Source organism: Vicia villosa, linkage group LG4 (assembly GCF_029867415.1).
Source record: "Vicia villosa cultivar HV-30 ecotype Madison, WI linkage group LG4, Vvil1.0, whole genome shotgun sequence".
Taxonomy (NCBI): domain Eukaryota; kingdom Viridiplantae; phylum Streptophyta; class Magnoliopsida; order Fabales; family Fabaceae; genus Vicia; species Vicia villosa.
The window spans coordinates 190,098,619-190,121,000 of NC_081183.1; the positions used below are offsets into that span (position 1 = coordinate 190,098,619).

A 22,382-nucleotide genomic window follows, 5' to 3' on the forward strand; every position below is an offset into this window, starting at 1 on the left:
ATATTTTTTCCGCCGCGACAAAGTCTCATTGTTTATATTTCCAAATTTTTTGATGGATGTGTAAATGTGTTTGGCCAACTTATTCCCGTTTATTTATCATGGCTATTGTTATATAGTTAAGATGTTGTATGATGTAAATAGAGTAAAATAAAACAAATATATCAACAATTTTGATTTCTTTACTTATGTATTCTAGTTGATAGTTCATTTAAATGCTCAAAAAGTTGTAAAAAAATTCTGAGAAATAAAAAACGAAACCGTTTCCTTGAAATTAAAGAAAATACAATACTACTTGTATCTTTTTTAGGATTTAAGACCAGCATATCTATTATCAAACCTTAAGTAGAAAAAGTATTTGTCTAGTAAGAAACCTTGCTAACTAAGAAAATACAAATTTGTCCAACAAACTTGGTATTATATGATGCACAAATCTTTTTATATCTTAGTGGTATTTTTTTGTGAGCTTCTGAGTTTAACAATTGTATCAACTTTAGTACATTTTACTTCAAAAAAAAAAAACATAATAGTAAGTACATACATACATTAATAAAAATAAAACTAATTGCATCTGAAGATGCATGAACCTACACTTGTTTGGAAAGACACTAAATTTGATCAAACTTACCGCGTTCCCAAACATGCACTTCACGATCTCATCTAGACCGTCTGATATCAGTTTCCAACGAACCAGAGTTACGACCACCATTCAAATTCCAATCATTATTCGAACCAAAAGCCTTTCCAAGCAATCCTTGCATCCTTTGAGGACTAGGATAAGCTTTCCTTTGCAAAAATCCTGAATAAGACTCCAAAAACTCAGCATAAATTGGCACAACAAGTTTCACTGTTGCATCCCTCATTTGTTCCCTCAAATCAACATCAGGTATACTATAAAAACTTCTATGCCTCTCATAAATCTCACTCAAACACTTGAAAAATGTCTCAATCTTTTCATTCACCAACCTTCCAATTCTCTTTTCCTTCCCTTGTTGTTGCTCCTTCAAATCAATATCATGATCCAAAATCTTCACCAAAACCAACCAAGCTTGCTTCTGATACAAGTAAGCTGATTCTTCTGCCACTGCTTTGTAATTTTCTTTTATATATTTCTCTCCCAACAAATCACCAAGTTCTGTGTTCTTTGTTCTCATATACATGTACCAATATGTGTTCATCATGAAAATATTCATCAAAATCTTGTCTTTCGAACTCAAACGTTTGGATTCTATGTTTCTTTGAAGTGCTTCCATTACATTGCCAATAGCATACTTCAATAAATCTTCATCTGTTTCGTGATTCGATGATAACATCAACTCGGTTTTCCATGTTTGTTCGGTTCTTAAAATCTTAGCCATTGTTGTTCTGTAGTTCTCTGTGGATAAGTACTTAAGATAGTTAACAGCATATCTTACTATTTTTGGAACGGAACCGTCTTGTGGAGGCGGAAGAAAACCATCGACGTTTCCTTCTATTTGTAACCCGAATTCCCAAAAAACTTTGCTTGATGCATCGATGATTAGCTTCTCGAGCTCGCGAAACCGCGCGCAGATATCCTCACCGGATTCTCCATCAAATATTTCAAGTACATGTGGTTTGAGTTTCTCCAATGACTCAAACATGTCTAGTAGTTTGAACAGTTTTTGTGGCTCTTTGTTGCTTCGCGCCACACCTTCTCCAAATCGAAAGAACACGGCCATGATCTTGTCTGATATTTTCACAAAACATTCTGGATGGATTAGTCCGTCGATGATTTCGCCTAGAACGCTTTCGCAAAGTTTCTTTTCTGATAAAAGGACTTTCTTTGTTGCAACTTCAAAGTGTTGTGTCCAAAGAGTTATTGATGTTTCCAAGTTTTCCCATTCCATTTCATCAATTCCTTCTGGGGTGTATGTTTTTAGGTATTCAGGGTTTAACTTCATCAATGCTTTTGCAGCCCTTTTATATCTTACCTGTTGAATAATCATCACAATAAAATTAATGTTTGGTCTAAATAAATAATCACAAGTTTGAGACATCTAACATATACATCCAAGGCAAGTTTTGAAAATCGTTCGAAATTTCATAGACGATTGATGTTACATTCTTGGCTATTGTAACGACGATTAGTGATCTGATACGTGTCAATTTGGTAAAAATAAGAGAAAACAAGTATGAGCGTCTCGCAACTCAACTCATATTTGTTTTCCGTTGTTTTTGTCAAAATGACACTAATCAGATCACTGTCTTGATGGCGAAGAACCCAAAACTTACTACAGTGAACCGAGGTTAAATAAGACTTCATAAAATATGTGTCACGATTAAATCATAGTTAAATAAGACCTCTATTTAACCTATACAGGACTTGCAAAAACTTGAGACGGTGATAAGTATAGTCAACAAGATTATAGATATTCACAATGGGTTTACCTTAACATAGATGTCAATGCAAATATCCAAGCAATCATTAGCAGCAAGAATGTTTGAAATTCTTCTCAAAACTTCAATTTCCAGCTCAGATCCAAGCTCAAAGCTACCCTTGAAATCATCATCACTCTCATCACCAACATGTTGCATGAGTGAAAAATCACCCAACTTCCTATGCTTTAACTTAAGCAAAAGAGCCTCAAACTCATCTTGCATATGAAGCAAAGCCTGATCCAACAACCCTTCAAATCTCATTTCATCAACCTCAGTTTCATAAAGTGCTTTAAGAGTAATAAGTGCTTCTCTCAACCTCTGTGTTCTATATTGATCAGCAGCTTTTGTTCTACTTATAAACTCAACCACTTCTTGAAGCCTCATAATAACCGGCTCAACAACTTCACATATAGAGTTTATAGCTAAATTCAACTGATCAACACAATCCATGTAATCTAAAAGCTTCTCAAGCCTCTTCTGATGTGAGTTTTCTGATGATAGCTTTGAAGAGAGGTTAAGGAGATTGTTTTGAAGCGATTCCGTGAGCTTGAATGTTTCGAGAAGAGCAAGAGCTGGTGAAATAGCTCTGTTGATTCTTGTGTCAAGTGCTTTTCTTGACATGGACAAAGATTGTAAAGGGTTGATTCTTCTTGAGGCTGTTGTGATTGATCCTTGTAAAAGATCAAACCTTGTTTCCATTGTTTCGATGTTTTGTTCCATTTGTTTTGAGGATTGAAGAAGTGATTCTAAATCAGAATATGCTGATTCGAGTTTGATAATTGTTGTATCTTGTGAATCATTTGTTTGAGGAAGCATCATCACCAATGCCATTGGTTTTTTTGTTGAACATGTTAATGTTGAAGTATATATAAATATGAAGAGATGTGTTTTTGTTTGGGAGAGACAGAAGAAGACATAGGTCGATGAGATTAAGGATACAAATGGCATGGAGTTGTGGGATGAAAACAAACGACAACTATGTTTGCTTAGAATATGTAAAGCCGGTGTCCTTATTCCTCATTGGTACACACGATCATAAGATAATCATTTTAATTATAATATATATTATGAGTGACAATGATCTTGTTCTATTATATCCTTAGTTTGTTTCAATTTTTGGTCTATTTTCTGGCAGTAAGTTTACTATCTATTTCATTCTCACACAATACTATTTTTTTTTTTAAATCGGCTACACTACGCGCAATGTAAAGATTAATTTTCGAGTTGGAAGAACTACAATAGACGATAAATTTTTCTTTAAAACAAAATTAATTTTGTATGTACATTTATAGAGACTAATTTCAAGAGAAATAGTATTAAGATAAAATTACAACAGAGGTCTTTTAGCATTAGTTTTAAATCGGTCATTATCTTTTTTAGATAAAAAAGTATCTTTGGTGATTTTTTTCCAACAAGTTTGATTGCGATTTTAATAAGTGTACTAAGTCATGCGAGTAATAAAAACGATAGAATTATTAAGTGTCGAACTCAAAGACTACTAATATTTTTGAATTTATTTTTATAATTCGGTTGAACAAAACAATTAATGAACAATACAATTTTAAGGTGTTATTCATAAGCCTAGGGGATACCTAACAAGAATATTTTCATAAAAGGTAAGCAATTTCAATTGGCCAAAAAGTAAAAAGAGCTAAATATATATCAAAATAAATCAAACATGAATAATAAACTATCAATTACAAAGATTAATTTTGCAAATGAACATTATGATATCTTGCAAAGCTACCAAAGAAATGTGGCAATCATTCTTAACCATATTTTCTGCAAGTCATTAACCATCTTCTTTAAGAATATGGTTAAAATTTGAATAAACACATCATTCAACTACATGTAAGTTTTATAGTGGAGGTATTTCTGAATTTAGGGTGTGTTTGGTTCGAGGTAGATGGAGTGGAGGGGAGGGGAGGGGAGGGGAGGGAATATTTCTAATTAAACGTGTTTGGTTCAAATTTTATGAGGGAAGGGGAGGGGAGGGGAGGGGAGCAAAATCCCTCCAAAACACACTTTTTGCGTCCCCCCAAATCGGGGGGATTTGGAGGGGAGGGGAGGTAATCTGAACATTGATATTTTAAAACTTATTATAATTACTATAATATCCTCAGTTTTATTTTAATATTTCAAAATTATTTATTTTCTTTTATATTACTGCTCTCTTCTGTGATTTTTTCCGATTGCTTCTATCAACTTATTATAATTATTCTCCACCTTCAAATTATTTAAAAAAATTTGTTCTTAATATAAATCATAATCATTGTACTTTTTTTTATTTTTTTATAACTCTTTTATGTTTATTTTTTTTCTAATTTTGTTATGTATCATATCATATTTTCTTTTATATCAAATTTTAAATGTTTTTTTTTAATTTTTTAATTTATTTTACTAAAACATTTAAACCATTTATATTTAATAATAAATTATTTTATGTATATAATGTGTTGAATAATTCATTAAGATTTAAAAGTTGTTATAAACATATAATTTAATTTGTTTTTGAATATTTTATTCGAATTAAGTGAAATTAATTTTTTAACATTATGTAGTAAATTATAACTTTTTAGTCACTCAATATTAGAATTTTTACTAACAAAAAAATATGTATACATTTTTCACATTTAAATATCATATTGTATCACTTATATAAGATAATAAGGATAAAAATGTAAATTATTAATAAAACCCCTCCCCTCCCCTCCTGAACCAAACATATTTTTAATTAAAATCCCTCCCTTCCCCTCCCCTCCCCTCGTTTGAACCAAACACCTATCTAATTAAAAAAATCTCCTCCCCTCCCCTCCCCTTCCCTCCCCTCCATTAAAATCCCTCCCCTCCCCTCCCCCTCATTTGAACCAAACAGACCCTAAGGCACATTGCATATATGCTTTCTAGTCATTTTTTTAGTTGAAACTGACTCAATGTTGGTCATTTATGTATTTTCAAATTTAAACATTGCCTTAACATCTTTTAATTAAATGGAATAATATATTACATACTACATACCCCCTTTAAATTCAAGATATCTCACATTTTTTAAAATAAAAATGTGTATAGACAGATTAACCAATGTAGGAAAAAATTGTTGATTATGACACTTGGACAGGTCTAATTATCATTTACTAACTTTTTAATGAGTTGGATTTTATATTACCTCATTCATCTTTTTGTTTTTTTATTCAATAAATTATTTTTATTAAAATATCAATAATATACGTATATTTAAAAAAAAACAATTTAATTGTATTCACGCAAAGTAAATATATTAACTATATTAGAAACTTTTGTTATGATTGTTTAGATTTATTTTTTATTTAATAGTCAAAATTTTGCTTCCTTAAAGATTAATAAAATTTCATGCATTAAAATAAATAAATAGATTTAAATCCATATTTCTACAATCAAATATCCACCCTTTAAGAATAAATAAGTATATTTAAATTTGTACATCTACGATCAAATATTTCTACACAATTAATAAAAATGAAAAAATGCATGTGCTATAAATCTTTTTCATTTCTGCTCCTTGGTCACATGAGAATCTTACTTTAAATGTGTTTTTCTCAACAACATTATAAAAAGAGTAAATATTTTTCATTTGTTTCATTGAACACTTTATTACTAATCTATAATATAAGAAAATTAATGACTCTGGAAAACACCAATTTAACCTTTTTTCTTTGCCCTCCACCTCATCAAAATGGGGGTATTTTGTGTCCAAAAATTACTTTATGCAACCAAAGATGTCACTCAATTTCATTATAACTATATGGTTAGTAAATTATGTCTTTGATTTTCATGATCGAACAAAATGCTGATGTCATTTTATTCTCTTTGGTTCCAAACTAACCAATCCAAACAAATTTTTCTGCTTTTTCACTTATACCGATGTCTCTTCACATCATTTTTTGAATTTTTCTAGCCATTTTCTCTTTCTTCCTCCACAATTTTTCTCCTCTCTTCCGTTGTTCCTCTTGACGTTTCTAAATCTCTCTCTTTTTCTCTTTCTATTTCATCTCTTCACATTTCATAACCCTTTCTCTTTCTCCACAAACGTTTCTTCCTGTCTCTCTCTCTCTTCCTCCGTTCTTCTTCTTCTTCACACATTTTGTACCACATTCCTCTTCTTCTTATCTTCTAAAGACAAATACATCCTCATCTATTTTTTTAAATGCATCTATGTTACTTTCACAACTAAGAGAAACAAAAGATAAACACCAAAAACAAGTTGAAAACAAAAAAAAATGGAAAGAGATGGAATCAGAATCTACCGGCGGTGGGATGCAATAAGGTGGTTTCCGACAAAAGTACGTAAACTATGCATTTCTCAGTTTCTTACTCTTATGCTATTCTTCTCCTTGATGTTGTTGTTGTTTCAATCACTAACATGGTCTTACGCAGGTTGACAAGGCACACGATGGAAACAATATCAAGTGGGGTTGATTTGTTGAAACTCATGAAATGTATTTATCTCAAAGTTTAAATTTTTCTTTGATTGTTTTGTTTTTGCAGATTATTAGATTAGGATTTTTCTGTGATTGTTTTATTAATTAAAAAAAATATTATCTACTTGTAAATGAAGTTGGGAGAATTCTTTCTAGGTTCCAGAAGTTAGCTGCAGAAAAGATAGGAAAGGTATGATTTCAATCTTTATTTTATGTCTGGGTTACAAGAAAGTTTTCTCTTTTTGGGTCTATTATTTCAATCTCCAAGAGTTGAATATTAATTATGCAGGTTGAGTCACAATCATCATTAAATACTCTTCCACTTTTCAGGCTAGGTGATTCGGCTACCCAAAGATGTTTCAATTCCCGTGACACTAAAGGTTTTGGAGTTTGAAAATTTTCATTTATGTCCAATCAAAGAAAGATTTTACAATCAACTTATCCAATATTTCATTAGTTTCCGCCCTTTTTTTGCATTTGGTTTTGTTAAACTAACCGATATAACATTTCAATATATCATTTTACCATCAGTATTAGCTTGGGTCGTCTCACCAGCAGCGTTTCGGTTTCGTAGAATGACACTCGCGTTTCCTATTAATTGTATTAGTTATTCAGATTTTGGTATGCTTTTATTCTGAGAACTATGTTTTTTGTTGAATGGAAGGAGTATTCAGAACCCCCTGTTTTGTCTGATGGAATTACTGAATCATTATTGAAGGTGAATTTCATGGCAGACTGGGTATTCTGTTTAAAATAGGTTGCTGATGGTGAAATATGTAAGAGGTGAACAATTGAGTTTCTTTTTTGTTGTTTGATGTTAAAAAATATACACTGTGCACATCTTGTAATTGCAACTTTTTCCGCACCTGTGTATACTGCATTTCTAAGCTAGCTGAATGTATTAAAGATATTTCTATTTAATATCTAGGAAACTGTATCAAAGTCTTCCCGATGATTGTTAAACTGAATTTCAGAATTTCAGGAAGATATTGTAGCAATATTTAAAAAGACTGATGCATACAACTCAGGAACAACTACGCTCAAAGAATTTCAGGCGGTCATGGAGCAATATTAGTGGTATCAGACTGAATGAGACACTTTATTTTTTGGAGGGACTCAAGTTAAATCTGAAGGAAATCGAAGTGCTCTTCAATCTCGAATTTATTTTGATGTAAGAAATTTTCTGTTTCAATTCCTGATTCATTGAATAAGGCAAGCAGACTCTCAGCTGGAATGTCGGTGCTAGGATTTATTATCATCCTTATCACTTTTTGCTTGGTGTACAAATTTCTTACACACCCTTTTCCTTTTTGTTTTTGTGATTTTGGTATTGGAATTGTAATAATTCTGCTCAAGCTTTGTTGGAATGAACGGTAGAGTGAATAGTCACTTTAATATATTATCAGGTATCTTGTGTATTGTCTATTGCAATAGGTTGATACATGTTCAAAGTGAATTGAATCTATATTCTAAACTGATATGAACAAGTTTGATTGAGCGAAAGCAAACACTTCCTATTAAGTTTTCATGATGTTTTCAACAAGTGCCTATCACATTAATGTAAAAAAGCTCATTATAAAAGAGGTTACTTTGAAGTTTATCTATAAGTTTATTGGAAATAAACAAAAAAAAAAACTCATATACATATATATATATATATATATATATATATATATATATATATATATATATATATATATATATATATATATATATATATATATATATATATATATATATATATATAAACTGTTTTATAATAAATTATAAATTAATAAATGATTAATATTATTTATACTCTATACCAAAAGAAATTTGTATGCTTTAAAAATTTGGTAAATATATCTTTAATTTGTATTTAAAAAAATCAATTTGGTTATTTTTTAAAATAGATTTGACTGGATCTCCAAAACAACTTAATTAAAATTTATATACGGGAACGCGTTTACTATTGATTCTAATATTTCTAATTTATAAATATACTAAAACAAAAAAATAAATATACACCTAAACTTAATGATTTATAATTTTAATTTTTTTATAATAAATTAGAAATAAACAAATGAATAAAAATATGTATATTTCAAAAGTGTTATAATTGTATCTTTTATTTCTATTTTAAAAAATCAAAAGTAATTTTAAAGGTGTATAATTGATTTTAATGTGTTTGAATATCTTTTAAAATAGATTTGACTAACCAATCGTTAGTTGGTCCACTTGATCGGGAGTGAGATGAAACCACTTGATGTCAGAACTCACCCCAAAAAATAAATAGATTTGACTAGATCTACAAAGAAAGAAAAAAAGAATATTAAATTAAAACTTATGTACGGAAACAAGTTTATTATTAATTTATATTTTAAAACTTATGTCGATTTAAATATTTTTATATATGGAATAAATTATAGCCACGGGCTAATTATTTGTTTTAAAAATAATAAATTTATATTTTAAAACTTATATCGATTTAAATATTTTTATATATGGAATAAATTATAGCCACGGGCTAATTATTTGTTTTAAAAATAATAAACCCTTTTCATTAGTAAATATTAATTTTCTTTCTTTTCAGTTTCATTAGTGTGTATTTCATGTCAAGAAGTAGAAACTAGATTCAATCTTAACATATTGCTTAGAATCTAATGAAAGTAGTAAGAATTATCCAGCTGATTTATATTGTTCATAAATCTTTGTTAATCAACAAATGACCTTGTGGAAGAAGAGGCATTTTAGTGTATAAAATGTGATGCAAAAATAAGATTATATTTTACTAAATTTTTTGTACATGGAAACATGAAATTATTGATCAAAATAATAATTATTAACGGGACATGAAGTTACTAACCAAAATATTTTTTAAGATACGGGAACATGAAGTTATTAATCAAAATAATATTTATACACAAGAACATGAAGTTATTCATCAAAATATTAATTATTAATCAAACTAATTTTTATTAATTATACATTCAATTATTATTTTTTCACGGGTAACCAAATATTTTTCTATTAAAAAATATACATCTGAAACAAATGCGCGTTCCGTACCAGAACCCGTGCGAATGCACGGGTTTGTTACTAGTTTTATAAACAAAACAGAAAACTTTATTACTCTCTCGCCGCTTTGGGAAAGGGAATCATGAAAATATGACACATACTCTCATCACTCACCTTTTCATCATTTTTCATTCATTTCTTCCAAAATTTGTTAAATGAACACCGAACACCGCTAGAAAAATTAATATAGGCAAGTTGCGTCCATATTTGATCTTACTATCATCAATCACAATCACTTGCACCCTTTTCATTATATCTTAACCATATCTAATATGAATACACAACTTAAAATGTTTAAGAGCCAAAATAGTGTTAATGTTTAGTATCCTACCCTCCCAAATTTGTGACCTTTTGATTGTGTCATAAGGGAAGCTAGACCATATATGCAACAAACTAAAAACATATATACGATACCAGGTGACTTAATGGCTCCAATTGACTGGAACCGGAAAAATAGCTTTGAAGAATAATCTATGGTTCAATGGTTTTATGTGGTCTAAAGACGATTAAATGGCTTTAAGTGGCCTAAAAACGGAGGAAAATCTTATATCAGATGGCTTAATGGTTTCAAGTGGCTCAAAAGCAGGAGAAAGATATGATATCAATGTGGCTCAATAGCTTCAAGTGGTCTAAAGACGGGGGAGATCCGATATCAAAGTGGCTCAATGGCTTCAAGTGACTCAAAGATAAGAGAAAATTTGATATAAAATGACTCGATGGCTTCAAATAACCCAAAGATGAAGGATGACTTAATGGCTTCAAATGGCCCAAAGGCGGCTTCAAGCATAGGCGGATCTATGTAGAGCATTGGTGTGGCTATAGCCACACTAGAATATTTAATTTTATATACCAACTTGATAATGATATTACTTAATGCACTATGAATGTATATACCACCCACCCAATATGGATTCTGGACAGCTAGTTTTCCTGAAAACTTAATTACAGTACATTAATAACTATTGGGTTGATTATAATAATGAATTAAAAATTTAATTAAAAACTGAAACCAGCCTCAGTTATTTACAAATCCAGAATATTTAACATAAAATTTGTGTAGTGATTAAATTAAATTACAGAAAATTTAGAATCTAACCAAAAATATTAGGAAAAAAAAGAGAATTGTGAATTGTGGGTTTATTGATATAAATAAAGGTGATTTGAATTTGTAAATAATTGAGATTGATTTTAATTTTAATTAAAATCTTAATCTAATTTAATAATTAATTCAACCTTAGAATTATGTTAGAAATGTTTGCCAAGATAAAAAAGGATTTTTAATCATTGTGTAAAATTTGTAGAAACATATAAATGTAATATATTTGATACGATTAATGTATTGTATTAAATAATAATATTTTTTATTTTTCAGTATAATTTTGTTCATAGCTCCTTTTATTGTTTAGTCACACCATTATATTATGTCTGGATCTGCCCCTGACTTCAAGTGACCCAGAGATGAAAGGTGACTCAAAGGCTTCAAATGACCCAAAGGCAGATGACTCAATGGCTTCAAATGGTCCAAAGGCAGGGAAAAATATGATATCAAGGTGGCTCAATGGCTTCAAGTGGTCAAAAAAGGGGAAAAAATGATTTAGTAGTCTAAAGGCGAGGAAAATTCAATTTATGATGGTTCAATGGTTCCAAGTGGTCTAAAGGTAGTAGAAAAGTGGCTCCAAGTCGTATAAATGGACACTAGACGGGCACTTGAAAAATGGCACAGTGACTAAAAAAATGGCACAATGACTCCAAGTGGCCTAAACTCTAAGTGACCTAAAGATTGCAGAAAAATCTAAAATTTAAGGTAAAATGCCCAAACTCTAAGTGACCTAAAGATGGTAGAAAAATCTAAAATTTAATTTAAAATTTAAGGCAGTAGAAAAGTGGCACAGTGACTCAAGTGAACAGTAGATGGGCAGTAGAATGTGGCCTAAAAATTGCAGAAAAATTAAAAATTAAGGCACGGTGACTCAAGTGAGGCCTAGATAGGCAATAGAATGTGGCCTAAAGATTGCAGAAAAATTAAAATTTAAGACACATTGACTCAAGTGAAGCCTAAAGATTGCAGAAAAATCTAAAATTTAAAGCACAGTGACTCAAGTGAACAATAGATGGGCAGTAAAAATCTAAAATTTAAGGCACAAAAGTGAACAATAGATGAGGACACAATGACTCAAGTGAACAATAGATAGACAGTAGAAAAGTGGAATAGTAACTCTAAGTGACTCGGCAATTCAATGGCTCGAAATGGCCCAAAAACTCTAAGTGGCCTAAAGACTACTGAAAATCCTAAAATTTGGTAGCTCCAAGTGGCCTAAATGACACTACTGAAAAATCTAAAATTTGGTGGCTCCAACTGGCCTAAATGACACTACTGAAAAATCTAAAATTTGATGACTCATCTAAAATTTGGTGGCTCCAAGTGGCCTAAATGACACTACTGAAAAATTTGATGGCTCATCTAAAATTTGGTGGCTCCAAGTGGCCTAAATGACACTACTGAAAAATCTAAAATTTGATGGCTCATCTAAAATTCGGTGGCTCCAAGTGGCCTAAATGACTCAAGTGAACAGTAGATGGCTCATCTAAAATTTAGTGGCTCCAAGTGGCCTAAATGACTCAAATGAACAATAGAAGTGAATAAGTGGCCTAAATGACTCAAATGAACAGTGAACATAAGATGGACAGTAAGTGGTATAGTAACTCCAAGCTCAAATGAACAGTAGAAGTGAACATTAGATGAACAGTAAAGAAGTGGTATAGTAACTCCAAGTAGAACAGTAGATGGGTAGAACAGTGGATGGCTGATCTAAAATTTGGTGGCTCCAAGTGGCCTAAATGACACTACTGAAAAATCTAAAATTTGATGGCTCATCTAAAATTCGGTGGCTCCAAGTGGCCTAAATGACTCAAGTGAACAGTAGATGGCTCATCTAAAATTTAGTGGCTCCAAGTGGCCTAAATGACTCAAATGAACAATAGAAGTGAATAAGTGGCCTAAATGACTCAAATGAACAGTGAACATAAGATGGGCAGTAAGTGGTATAGTAACTCCAAGCTCAAATGAACAGTAGAAGTGAACATTAGATGAACAGTAAAGAAGTGGTATAGTAACTCCAAGTAGAACAGTAGATGGGTAGAACAGTGGATGGCTGATCTAAAATTTGGTGGCTCCAAGTGGCCTAAATGACACTACTGAAAAATCTAAAATTTGATGGCTCATCTAAAATTCGGTGGCTCCAAGTGGCCTAAATGACTCAAGTGAACAGTAGATGGCTCATCTAAAATTTAGTGGCTAATTTAGTGGCTCCAAGTGGCCTAAATGACTCAAATGAACAATAGAAGTGAATAAGTGGCCTAAATGACTCAAATGAACAGTGAACATAAGATGGACAGTAAGTGGTATAGTAACTCCAAGCTCAAATGAACAGTAGAAGTGAACATTAGATGAACAGTAAAGAAGTGGTATAGTAACTCCAAGTAGAACAGTAGATGGGTAGAACAGTAGATGGCTGATCTAAAATTTGGTGGCTCCAAGTGGCCTACAGTAGATAGACAATATAGAAGTGGTATAGTAACTCCAAGTGACGGCAGCTCAACAGTAGATGGACAGTATAGAAGTGGTATAGTAACTCCAAGTGACTCGGCAGTTCAATGGCTCCAAATGGCCCAAAAACTCTAAGTGGCTTAAAGACTACTTAAAAATATAAAATTTGGTGGCTCCAAGTGGCCTAAATATCCAATGTGAAACTAAGTTAATTGAATAATGTAAGAAGTTAAAACTATTTTTTTAGGATAAGTTTAAACTAATTATATAGCAGCTAAATAGCTTCTCCTTCATACATTCACATAATTTTAGCACAAAGACTTGTTGTACACTTCAAAGTAAAAAAAAAAGAAACTTAATTAAAACAAGCTATACATGGTCCCTAATACTATATACACATATATAGTATCTACAAACTAGATAACAAACAAACAACAAACTAGATAACAAACAAACAAAGAAATTAATTACTCACACTATAGATTACACTCCAAACAAACTATGTGCAAAGTTTCAATTTTCATGCATTACAACTAGATTGAGAAGCTTCCCTAGAACGAGTATGAAACCTCCAAGTGAAAACATAGTCCCTTGATTGATCACAAGACAACCTCACAACATCACAAAAAGCATTCACACAATTTTTCTTCTTTCCATCATTTTCCCATTCAATCCTCACCCAACAAGAGAACCCATTTGAGGAAATTGGTATAATTGAAGAATCCGAAATTTGCAATGTTACCTCACCACTAATCCTCTTGCATGAGGATGTTGGACCACATTGAACTTCTAGCCATGGACATTCTGGTTGACCCACCATTTGTTTGTATGCTGAATTCACCATCCTGACTCTGTTGTTTGAGTCTGATATCACAGCTGGCAATTCCTCTGACTCAAACTCCTGTTCCAATTCCTCTGATTTCTTAGGTTTTTGTTGTGTCAAAGGTGGTATATTTGAAACTTCATTAATGCTAATGCAACCAACACTAATGCATGAACCTATCGGTCGAATCGGTTGCGGCGCGATTACATTGATGACATTATTGGAGGAGATAGAAGCTGGTTTTTGAAGCTGTTGCAAGAGGTCTATCTCTTGTGGAATTTCACCTTTGGTTTTGTTCAAATCTATCACCTCTAATTCAAATTTTGATGCATTATCATGATGAGGTGATGAAGGAGAATTAGGAGAACAAGGAAGAAGAGGGAGAGTAACCAAATTCACATTTTTCTCCAAATGATTGGAATTGAGAACTCCAATTCCATGATTTGGATGAGGAAGTTGAGGAAGTGAAGTTGGAGGAACAAAATTATTACCTTGTAAAGAAAGGTTTTTCATAGGAGATGTTACATGCAAAGGTTGACAAAAACCTAAGACATGTGTTTTTTGTCTCTTCAAAGAAGAGGGTAGTGAAAGAGGAGCTCTACCTCGTTTTCTTGTCCTTGTTGGTCTTGCTTGTAACTGTGGCCAAAGATTCCTAAGATAAGGAGATTGTTTGAATTTTTGAGAAAGTGAGTTTGATGAAGAGGATCCATCACTCATTGAGTTGTTACTTGATAATGTTTCTGGCTTTGGTGCAATAGGTCTATATCTTGACATAATCTCAGCTGTTTTAGCCGGATTTGGGTAAGGACTTAAGGTTTTGATCATGGTTGTTGTACTATGTTTATTACCTTAATATCTCCAAAGGAAAAACTTGTTGGAATGGATGATTCTAGGTAGTGAAGGGTTATGGAAAAGAGGTTGTTATAAAGAGGGGGGAGATTGGAAGAGAGGTTAAGGTGAGAGTATAGTGTTGATGAAGAGGTTATGAAAAGTGACCTATGAGAAAGAGGCAACATGAAGGGAGAAAGAAGGGGAAAGGGACACTTGGAAATGTAGGGTGGGTACGTGTTGGTTGGAGTGATGAGTGATGAGATGTGGAGATTGGGTCCAAAAAGTGGGGTCATGCATGGTTACACATAGTGATGTTATTGGATAAGAACATAGTAGTACTATGTATAGTGGTAGTTTGGGGATTTTGGGTAGCATGCATGACTTAAATGTGTCTAGGGTGGTGGATAATGATTTTATGACCCTTGATTTAATGTTGGCAGAGACTAAAGTCATATGAAAATGTGTTCCTCTCAAAATTGTTTAGATCATCTCTGTTGAGTGAAGTTTATCCTAAACTCTAATTCTTCTGTTCACAAATGGACGGTAAACGGTAAAATTGATTCTATGGAGAGTGAGGATTGATGGATGAATTGTTGTTAAATGTAGAGAGAAGGAAAAAGGGGGCGTGTCATGAGAAGTAACGTGTGTAGTGGAGGTAATTGGCATGCATGAAAACACCTATTAGTAATACAATTGGTATCTTGAAAACTGTAATGTTTTGAGTCGGTTACATTTGTTGTATTTTCCAGATGTCGCAACCATGCTTTTCCATTACATGCAATTTCATTGGATGCTTACTGACTATTCGGCGCCGAGCCATCATCAGTCGATATCATCTCTTCATCACTACACTACTAGTAGAACTAGGGAGTAATGCTACTCTCTTTTTTATTTTATTTTTTGCATTTTAAGTTAATTTAAAAAACACATTAAAAATATAGTCATTCCATCCTAAAAATAAGAGTTTTTGCGAAAGAATTTTGTAAAATAAGTGTTATTTTAGTTTTTTTTTTATGTAACATTAATTAAATATAACACCTTAACTTACCGTAGTTATTATTTGTCTTCACTATACTATAATGACAATGTATAATATTCAATACTTCCTCAGTTTTTTAATTCTAAAATGTTTTAAACTTTTTATATATATTAAAAAATATATAATAATTGTTAAAAAAAATTATAATTTTTTTTATATAATTGTCTTTATAAAAAAATAAATTAACATAATTAAAAAAGAAATAACAATAAATACTTTTTTTTTTTGGAGTAAAATATTAATTTTATTACCAAAACAGTTCGAGTACAAACCGATCAATCGATCCAGGCATCTACAAACATCAAAAAACACCTAATAAACCAGGCAATTAGCTAAGTTCAAACGATCCTAATTGAACATGGCTTTTCACGCATTTGACAGCCTGTGCCCGTATGGCCACAGCAGACTGAATTTGGGGAACAAGGTCCGGACTAGATGAGATTTGTTCAAAACAAAGCGCATTCCTTGCTTTCCATATATGATAAATTGTTTCAGTAGCAGCCATGCGCAGCAAAACTCTTTTCCATCCCTTCTTTTTTGTTTCCATACTAAGCCAAGCACTTTCCTGACTCCAATTCCCAGCTTGCCTTCGATAACCTAACCAGTTCAGGATGCAGCACCATATTTGTGCCGTGTATCTACATTGAAAGAACAAATGTATCATAGTCTCCTGCTCACCACAAAACACACAAACACCATCAGTGATGATATTAATCTTTGCTAATCTGTCCTTAGTAGATAGTCGTTCCCAAAGAGCCAGCCAAGTGATAAAACACGCGCGAGGTCGGGCATAATTCTTGTAAAACATTGCTTTCCATCTCATATCAGTGTTGCTACCATGGATCTCAGTATACATAGCATTTGTTTTGAACATTTTTCCCTGAATACTCTTTATCCAGTAGTCACTAGCATTAGCAATCTCCCTAAGTTTGATAATACTCTTGATCATCCAAGAGTGAGTATCTTTCACTTGCCATTGCATAATGTCTTCGCCCTTCAGATAGTATGTACTAAACCAGCGAATCCAGAGTTTATCTGTTTTCATCTGCAGATTCCAAAGCATTTTCAGGATGGTAGCCTTATTCCAATCAGCTAGGTAGATGAGGTTTAGGCCTCCAACATTTTTTGGTTGACACACAACATCCCAAGCTACTAATGATTTCCTGCCAATTGTTTTCCCGGACCACAGAAAGTTCCTACAAATATTATCGATTCTTTTGATCACACTTTTGGGAAGTGGGAAAATTTGCATCCAATATCCAGTTTTGGCCATCAGGGTGCTCCTAATCAATTGATTTCTACCAGCATAGCTTAGAAGATTAGAGGACCAATGGTTAATTTTATCCACCATTCTATCTATGAGAGGCTGGCATTGATTAACGGTAAGTTTCCTAGCTGTAAGTGGGACACCCAAGTATTTGAAGGGGAGTGTGCCAATACCATACCTGATCCCATGAGCTATATGCTGCTGACTTTGGGTAGATAAGCCACCAAAGTAGATTTTACTTTTTGTTGGGTTAGCATTCAATCCAGTAGAGCTAGCAAACTGATCAAATCTCTTCATAAGGGCTTGGACAGAATTCTCATCACCCCTGGAAAATAAAAGCAGATCATCAGCAAAGCACAAATTTGTGATTCCTAACTTGGCACATTTAGGGTGGAACCTATAGTCTTTATCAGCTTTCAACTCTCCCAGAGTTCTATGTAAACATTCCATAGTTAAGACAAATAGCAGGGGTGATATAGGGTCACCCTGCCTTAAACCTCGCTTGGCTTGAAGAGTTCTACTTATATTACCATTGATCATGTATCTATATGATACGGTTCTGACAACTAACATTACCCATTTTGTGAACTGAGATGGAAAGTTTAACTCAATTAGAATCTGCTCAAGAGCGTCCCGTTCAACCGTATCATAAGCCTTCTGAATATCAATTTGCAAAGTGCATCTAGGTGAGATATGTTGCCTATTATAGCCCCTCAAGATTTCATATGCCAGCAAGATGTTATCATGGATAGTTTTTCCTGGCAAGAAAGCAGATTGGCTATCATCCACCACATAGTTAATAACTGAACTCAGTCTCTTTGTGAGGATCTTTGAGATTACTTTGTAGATGGTTGTGCAGCAGGCAATAGGTCACATTTCCTTCATAGACTTGGCCTCCTTGGTCTTAGGTATCAATGTTACAATAGCGCAATTAACTGCTCTATGCATCCTATTGTTGATGAAAAAATCCTGTACAGCTTTCACAATATCAGATTTAATCAAACTCCAGCTAGCTTTGAAGAATCTTCCAGTGTATCCAATACCAGGTGATTTGTTGTCTCCTAGGCTCTTAACAGCAATAAGAATTTCCTCTTCAGTAACAGGCCTGGTGAGTATATTTTGATGGTCGCGAGTAAGCTGAGAACCTTTCCTCAGGATTGAGATATCAACATGGGTTCTACTAGGTGCTGCTTGTCCAATAAGATTTGAATAGAAGTCCAAGACCTCTTCTTCCAATTCTGCAGGCTCAGAAATAAACCTCCCAGTGGCAGTTTGAAGTTGTTTAATCTGAGTTTGAGCATTTTTAGCTTTGAGTTTGGCATAGAAAAATTTGTTATTACCATCTCCAAGCTTGATGCAATCTTCTTTAGCTCTTTGCTGTAATATCCGTTCCTCCATATCACTTTGCTTTAACACCTCTTCAGTCCATGTTTTGACACTATTGCACAACTCAGGGTTGAGAGGGTCAGATCTCAGTATGGCATGGGCTTTATCAAGTTGTAAACGACTCTCATTCAGATTTCTAACACCTTCAGTGGTCCTCCAAGCCAGACCTTTCATGTGGTATTGTAACCTATGCAAGTTCATCCATAAATGGTACATAGGATTTCCAGTTTCATGATGTATCCAGTAGGTGTTTACAATTCTATGAAAATCAGGCGAGTCATAACAATAAATACTTAAAAATATAATTAAAAGAAACAATTCATTGATATTTCAAAACGAGTTATAATGTGATACAAAAAAAATTCTCAAAACGAATTTCGTTACAATTGACTATTTCACACATATTAAGAAACAGTAATAGATGAAATAGATAATAGTGATTTTACCAAATTATCCTAATTAATTATTAGTGTATTCAAATTAACATTAATGTTAAATAAAAAAATAATCAATTAAAAGTATTTTTTAGAGTGTATAATTGAAAGATTAAATGTAAAATCACGAATTGATAATCTAAAGTGACATATATTTTATAATGGAGGGAGTATTATTTTATAAACTTGTCCATAACGTAGGATTTTAAACCAAATTTATTTTGAAATAGAAAGAGTATTGTAATAAAATTATTGTATCTTTTCTGCTACTAGAATCATTAAAAATGGATTATCAGATTAGTTTAATAGATTAATAAAATACTTGCATTAATAAAAAATTAAAAAAGAAATGCTTTTTATAAATGAAACACATAATATATATATATATATATATATATATATATATATATATTCTCAATAATTTTGTTTACGTTAACATACATATAAATAGAAAAGAAGTAATTGTTCTGCATGAGAATAGGATGATGACTAAATGAGATGATCGGGTTCTGCTGTAGTGGAGTTTTGATTTTAGTATTTCAACGCTTAAGTTAATGTACTGAATAAATGGTTGAATTTCAAATGAAAAAAGGTTACTTTAAAATGGCATGTGTTGTTTCCTTTTATAAAGGAGTTTGTTCGTAACAGAAATGTGAATGGAGTTCGAGAAATATAGACAGTCATTGGGATGGATCTGACGGCTCTGATCGTTTCATCTCTAGGAGTCACGAATAACCTGTTGGTCTACATATATTGTGTTTGGCTTCCCTTGGATATTGGGATCCAAAAGCTAGAATGACATCTATTGGGACTTTACAATCGGCCTATAACAGTTGCCCCCAAACCCTTGTCCTTTGTTACCCAAAAGCGGAAGGGCTTTGCAATCGCTTGCGTAGTATGTCGAATTGAGGGGTGATAATTGAAACGTGCCCCCACCCTAATCTTTGCATGATTACCTAAGGCAATATAATGTCACCTCAACAATCGTAAAGAGATCTCAACTATTGGTATTAGGGTAGGATTGTGTGCCTTTGATTCGCTTTGGAGAAGCTTAATGGATTTTCAAAGGGACTTCATTCCTTTTGCCATTCTGCATATCAACTTTCGTGAAAATCGTTTTCCGCTTGTTCCTTTAGTCTTAAGTATTATGAGCGTGTAACATAATCATATATTTGAGAAAGTTTCCTTTGCTAGTTTGGTTTGTGTGTGTTGACTTCTTGTTCACACTTTTGAGAATTGGCTTTTGAGTTTTCATCTTTCCTCTTCGTCGCTTTTGGGGTTCCCATGTATCTTAGAGTTGATTCGCCCACTAACACTTTGTACATTTTGGTCTTTATTTTATAAAATGGTCATATCTTTAGCATCAACTAAGAAAGTTGTTAAAGACATTTCTAGAGTTTGGGTAAGTTCAGACATCTTAAGCATTGTCTCCTTTTTCTCCTTAGGCGATGCCTTTTCTAAGGCGCCGATGAATGTAGGTCCATTTGAGGACTGAGGTGTCCTTCTCCTACTCCATATCAAAAGGTCTACGATCCATATGGTGGATGTGTTATCCCCTTTTGTAACTCGGTGAACTGACTTTTATTTTTAGTATGCAACAATGTTGCGGTGAGCATGAGTCGCCACCGACTTTTATTTTGTCCAATGTTAGGAAAGGTAAAAAGTACAAAAAAATACCTTTTGAAAAGAAAACGGGCTCGGGGGGTAAGTTATGAAAAGGGAAGGTGCAAGCACCCTTTTCATCCGTAGTTATCTACGGGCTCTTAACTTGCTTAGCTCATGTTTGTTTGTTTGTTTTGAAAGGAACATAAGGACTTTAGCGTAAATGCGTAGCCTTAGTTTTTTTTGAAATAGTAGTGAAGAGATGTTCTTTTATTGAGCTAGGCAGGTTAAGAGCACTACCCTAACTACTTGGTCCTTTTCTAAACTTTTTATGATTCCCAGGATCATCCATACTATATAGAAGTAGGAAATCCTTGTTATATTGGACGTGCGGGTCATCGAAGGGTCATCAAGTGGTCATAGAAGGCAACTTATGAGGATACTTTAGCATTTCGAAGGGACTATCATCATTTAATCAAAGGCAACATCGAGGGACAAGATCATTTTTACCGTAGGCAACTCGAAGGGTCTATGATCTTTTATGATGATTTTTATTCGTAGGTAACCCTGCTAAGAGTATCCTCATGTTCGAGGGACATGACCGTTTAATTTGTAAGGCAACAAAGAGGGGCGTACCCTAGAGGTGAGTGTGTGCGGCAATCACGTGTGTTAGATTCAATTATTTATTATCTTGAGTTAGTTAGCTATGTTCAATTTTAGTCTTTCCGTGCAATCCTATTAACCATACATCTAACAGTTAATATTTGTACAAAAAATTAAAATACGGAAAGTAGAGTTCCTACACTATTACATGGCTTCGGGAGGGGGATTACAAATTGCCAAACGGGAATAAAAATTATTACAATTATTACAAAACCAAATGAAAATGAAAAGACAAATGTTCAAAAAATGAAATGGAGACTGTAGATGTCTGTAAAAGTCCGAAAGCCTCAAGTGTAGTACCTTATAATCAAAATAAAATATTAGTGACAATGCATAAAATAATAGATGAATAAATGACAAAATAAAACACGGACAAATATTGATAAGAAAAAAAATTTAATTAAGAGAAAGTTGAAATTAATCCATAAGACTCTAAAAAATGTTAAAAAGAAATAAAGAGAAAATTAAAGTATCTAATTACATGACTACTAAATAATTTAAAGGAAAAAAGTTTTACATTTTGAATAATAGATATGCAAGAACTAATGTTACAATAAAACACATTAAATGAATTAAATTATTAATTGAAATAAATAATAGAAATGTTAAAACAAAAAATGAGGGAAAAAAAAGTAGATGAAACAAGGACCAATTCTTTCTCCTGTAGCTTCCACGATTCGAAAAACAAAGGATTTAAAAATGCTTTCCTTGACTTTTCAATTATACCACAAACCATGGCTATTATTTAGAATACAAAACAAAATAAATATAACCAATATATGCATCAGGCGTGAGATAATAAAAAGCATTTTTTTCAGATTTTTGGTTTTCTTCTATTTCATGCTTCCTCTCTTCTTCAGGTCCTGAAAAACAAAAACA

At 32.6% G+C, this 22,382-nt stretch overlaps 4 protein-coding genes across 12 annotated transcripts; 1 reads left to right on the top strand and 3 right to left on the bottom strand.

Annotated features, from left to right (window-relative positions):
• Positions 1-408: 408 nt before the first annotated feature.
• Positions 409-3,430, bottom strand: LOC131594125 (exocyst complex component EXO70I). Its single transcript, XM_058866219.1, has 2 exons — positions 2,407-3,430; positions 409-1,949 (listed from the first exon to the last, which is right to left on the bottom strand). The coding sequence occupies exons 1-2, from the start codon at positions 3,343-3,345 to the stop codon at positions 654-656; spliced, it is 2,235 nt and encodes a 744-aa protein (XP_058722202.1). The 5' UTR covers positions 3,346-3,430; the 3' UTR covers positions 409-653.
• A 2,877-nt stretch (positions 3,431-6,307) lies between these two features.
• Positions 6,308-8,272, top strand: LOC131594126 (uncharacterized). Of its 9 annotated transcripts, none has more exons than XM_058866221.1 (7): positions 6,308-6,716; positions 6,811-6,872; positions 6,992-7,044; positions 7,144-7,234; positions 7,386-7,475; positions 7,573-7,637; positions 7,829-8,272. In XM_058866221.1, the coding sequence occupies exons 2-6, from the start codon at positions 6,827-6,829 to the stop codon at positions 7,617-7,619; spliced, it is 327 nt and encodes a 108-aa protein (XP_058722204.1). In that variant the 5' UTR covers positions 6,308-6,716; positions 6,811-6,826; the 3' UTR covers positions 7,620-7,637; positions 7,829-8,272. The 9 variants fall into 9 exon arrangements, 4 of the variants coding, with proteins under 4 accessions (XP_058722204.1, XP_058722205.1, XP_058722203.1 ...); XM_058866222.1 differs by having other exon boundaries at positions 7,837-8,272; XM_058866220.1 differs by having other exon boundaries at positions 7,573-8,272.
• Positions 8,273-13,737: 5,465 nt separating this feature from the next.
• Positions 13,738-15,676, bottom strand: LOC131594127 (uncharacterized). Its single transcript, XM_058866224.1, has one exon. It carries the CDS (start codon positions 15,104-15,106, stop codon positions 13,979-13,981), a length of 1,128 nt encoding a protein of 375 aa, XP_058722207.1. The 5' UTR covers positions 15,107-15,676; the 3' UTR covers positions 13,738-13,978.
• Positions 15,677-18,288: 2,612 nt separating this feature from the next.
• On the bottom strand, positions 18,289-18,978 carry LOC131598573 (uncharacterized). The gene has a single exon (XM_058871159.1). The coding sequence runs from the start codon at positions 18,976-18,978 to the stop codon at positions 18,289-18,291; it is 690 nt and encodes a 229-aa protein (XP_058727142.1).
• Between the last annotated feature and the right edge of the window lie 3,404 nt (positions 18,979-22,382).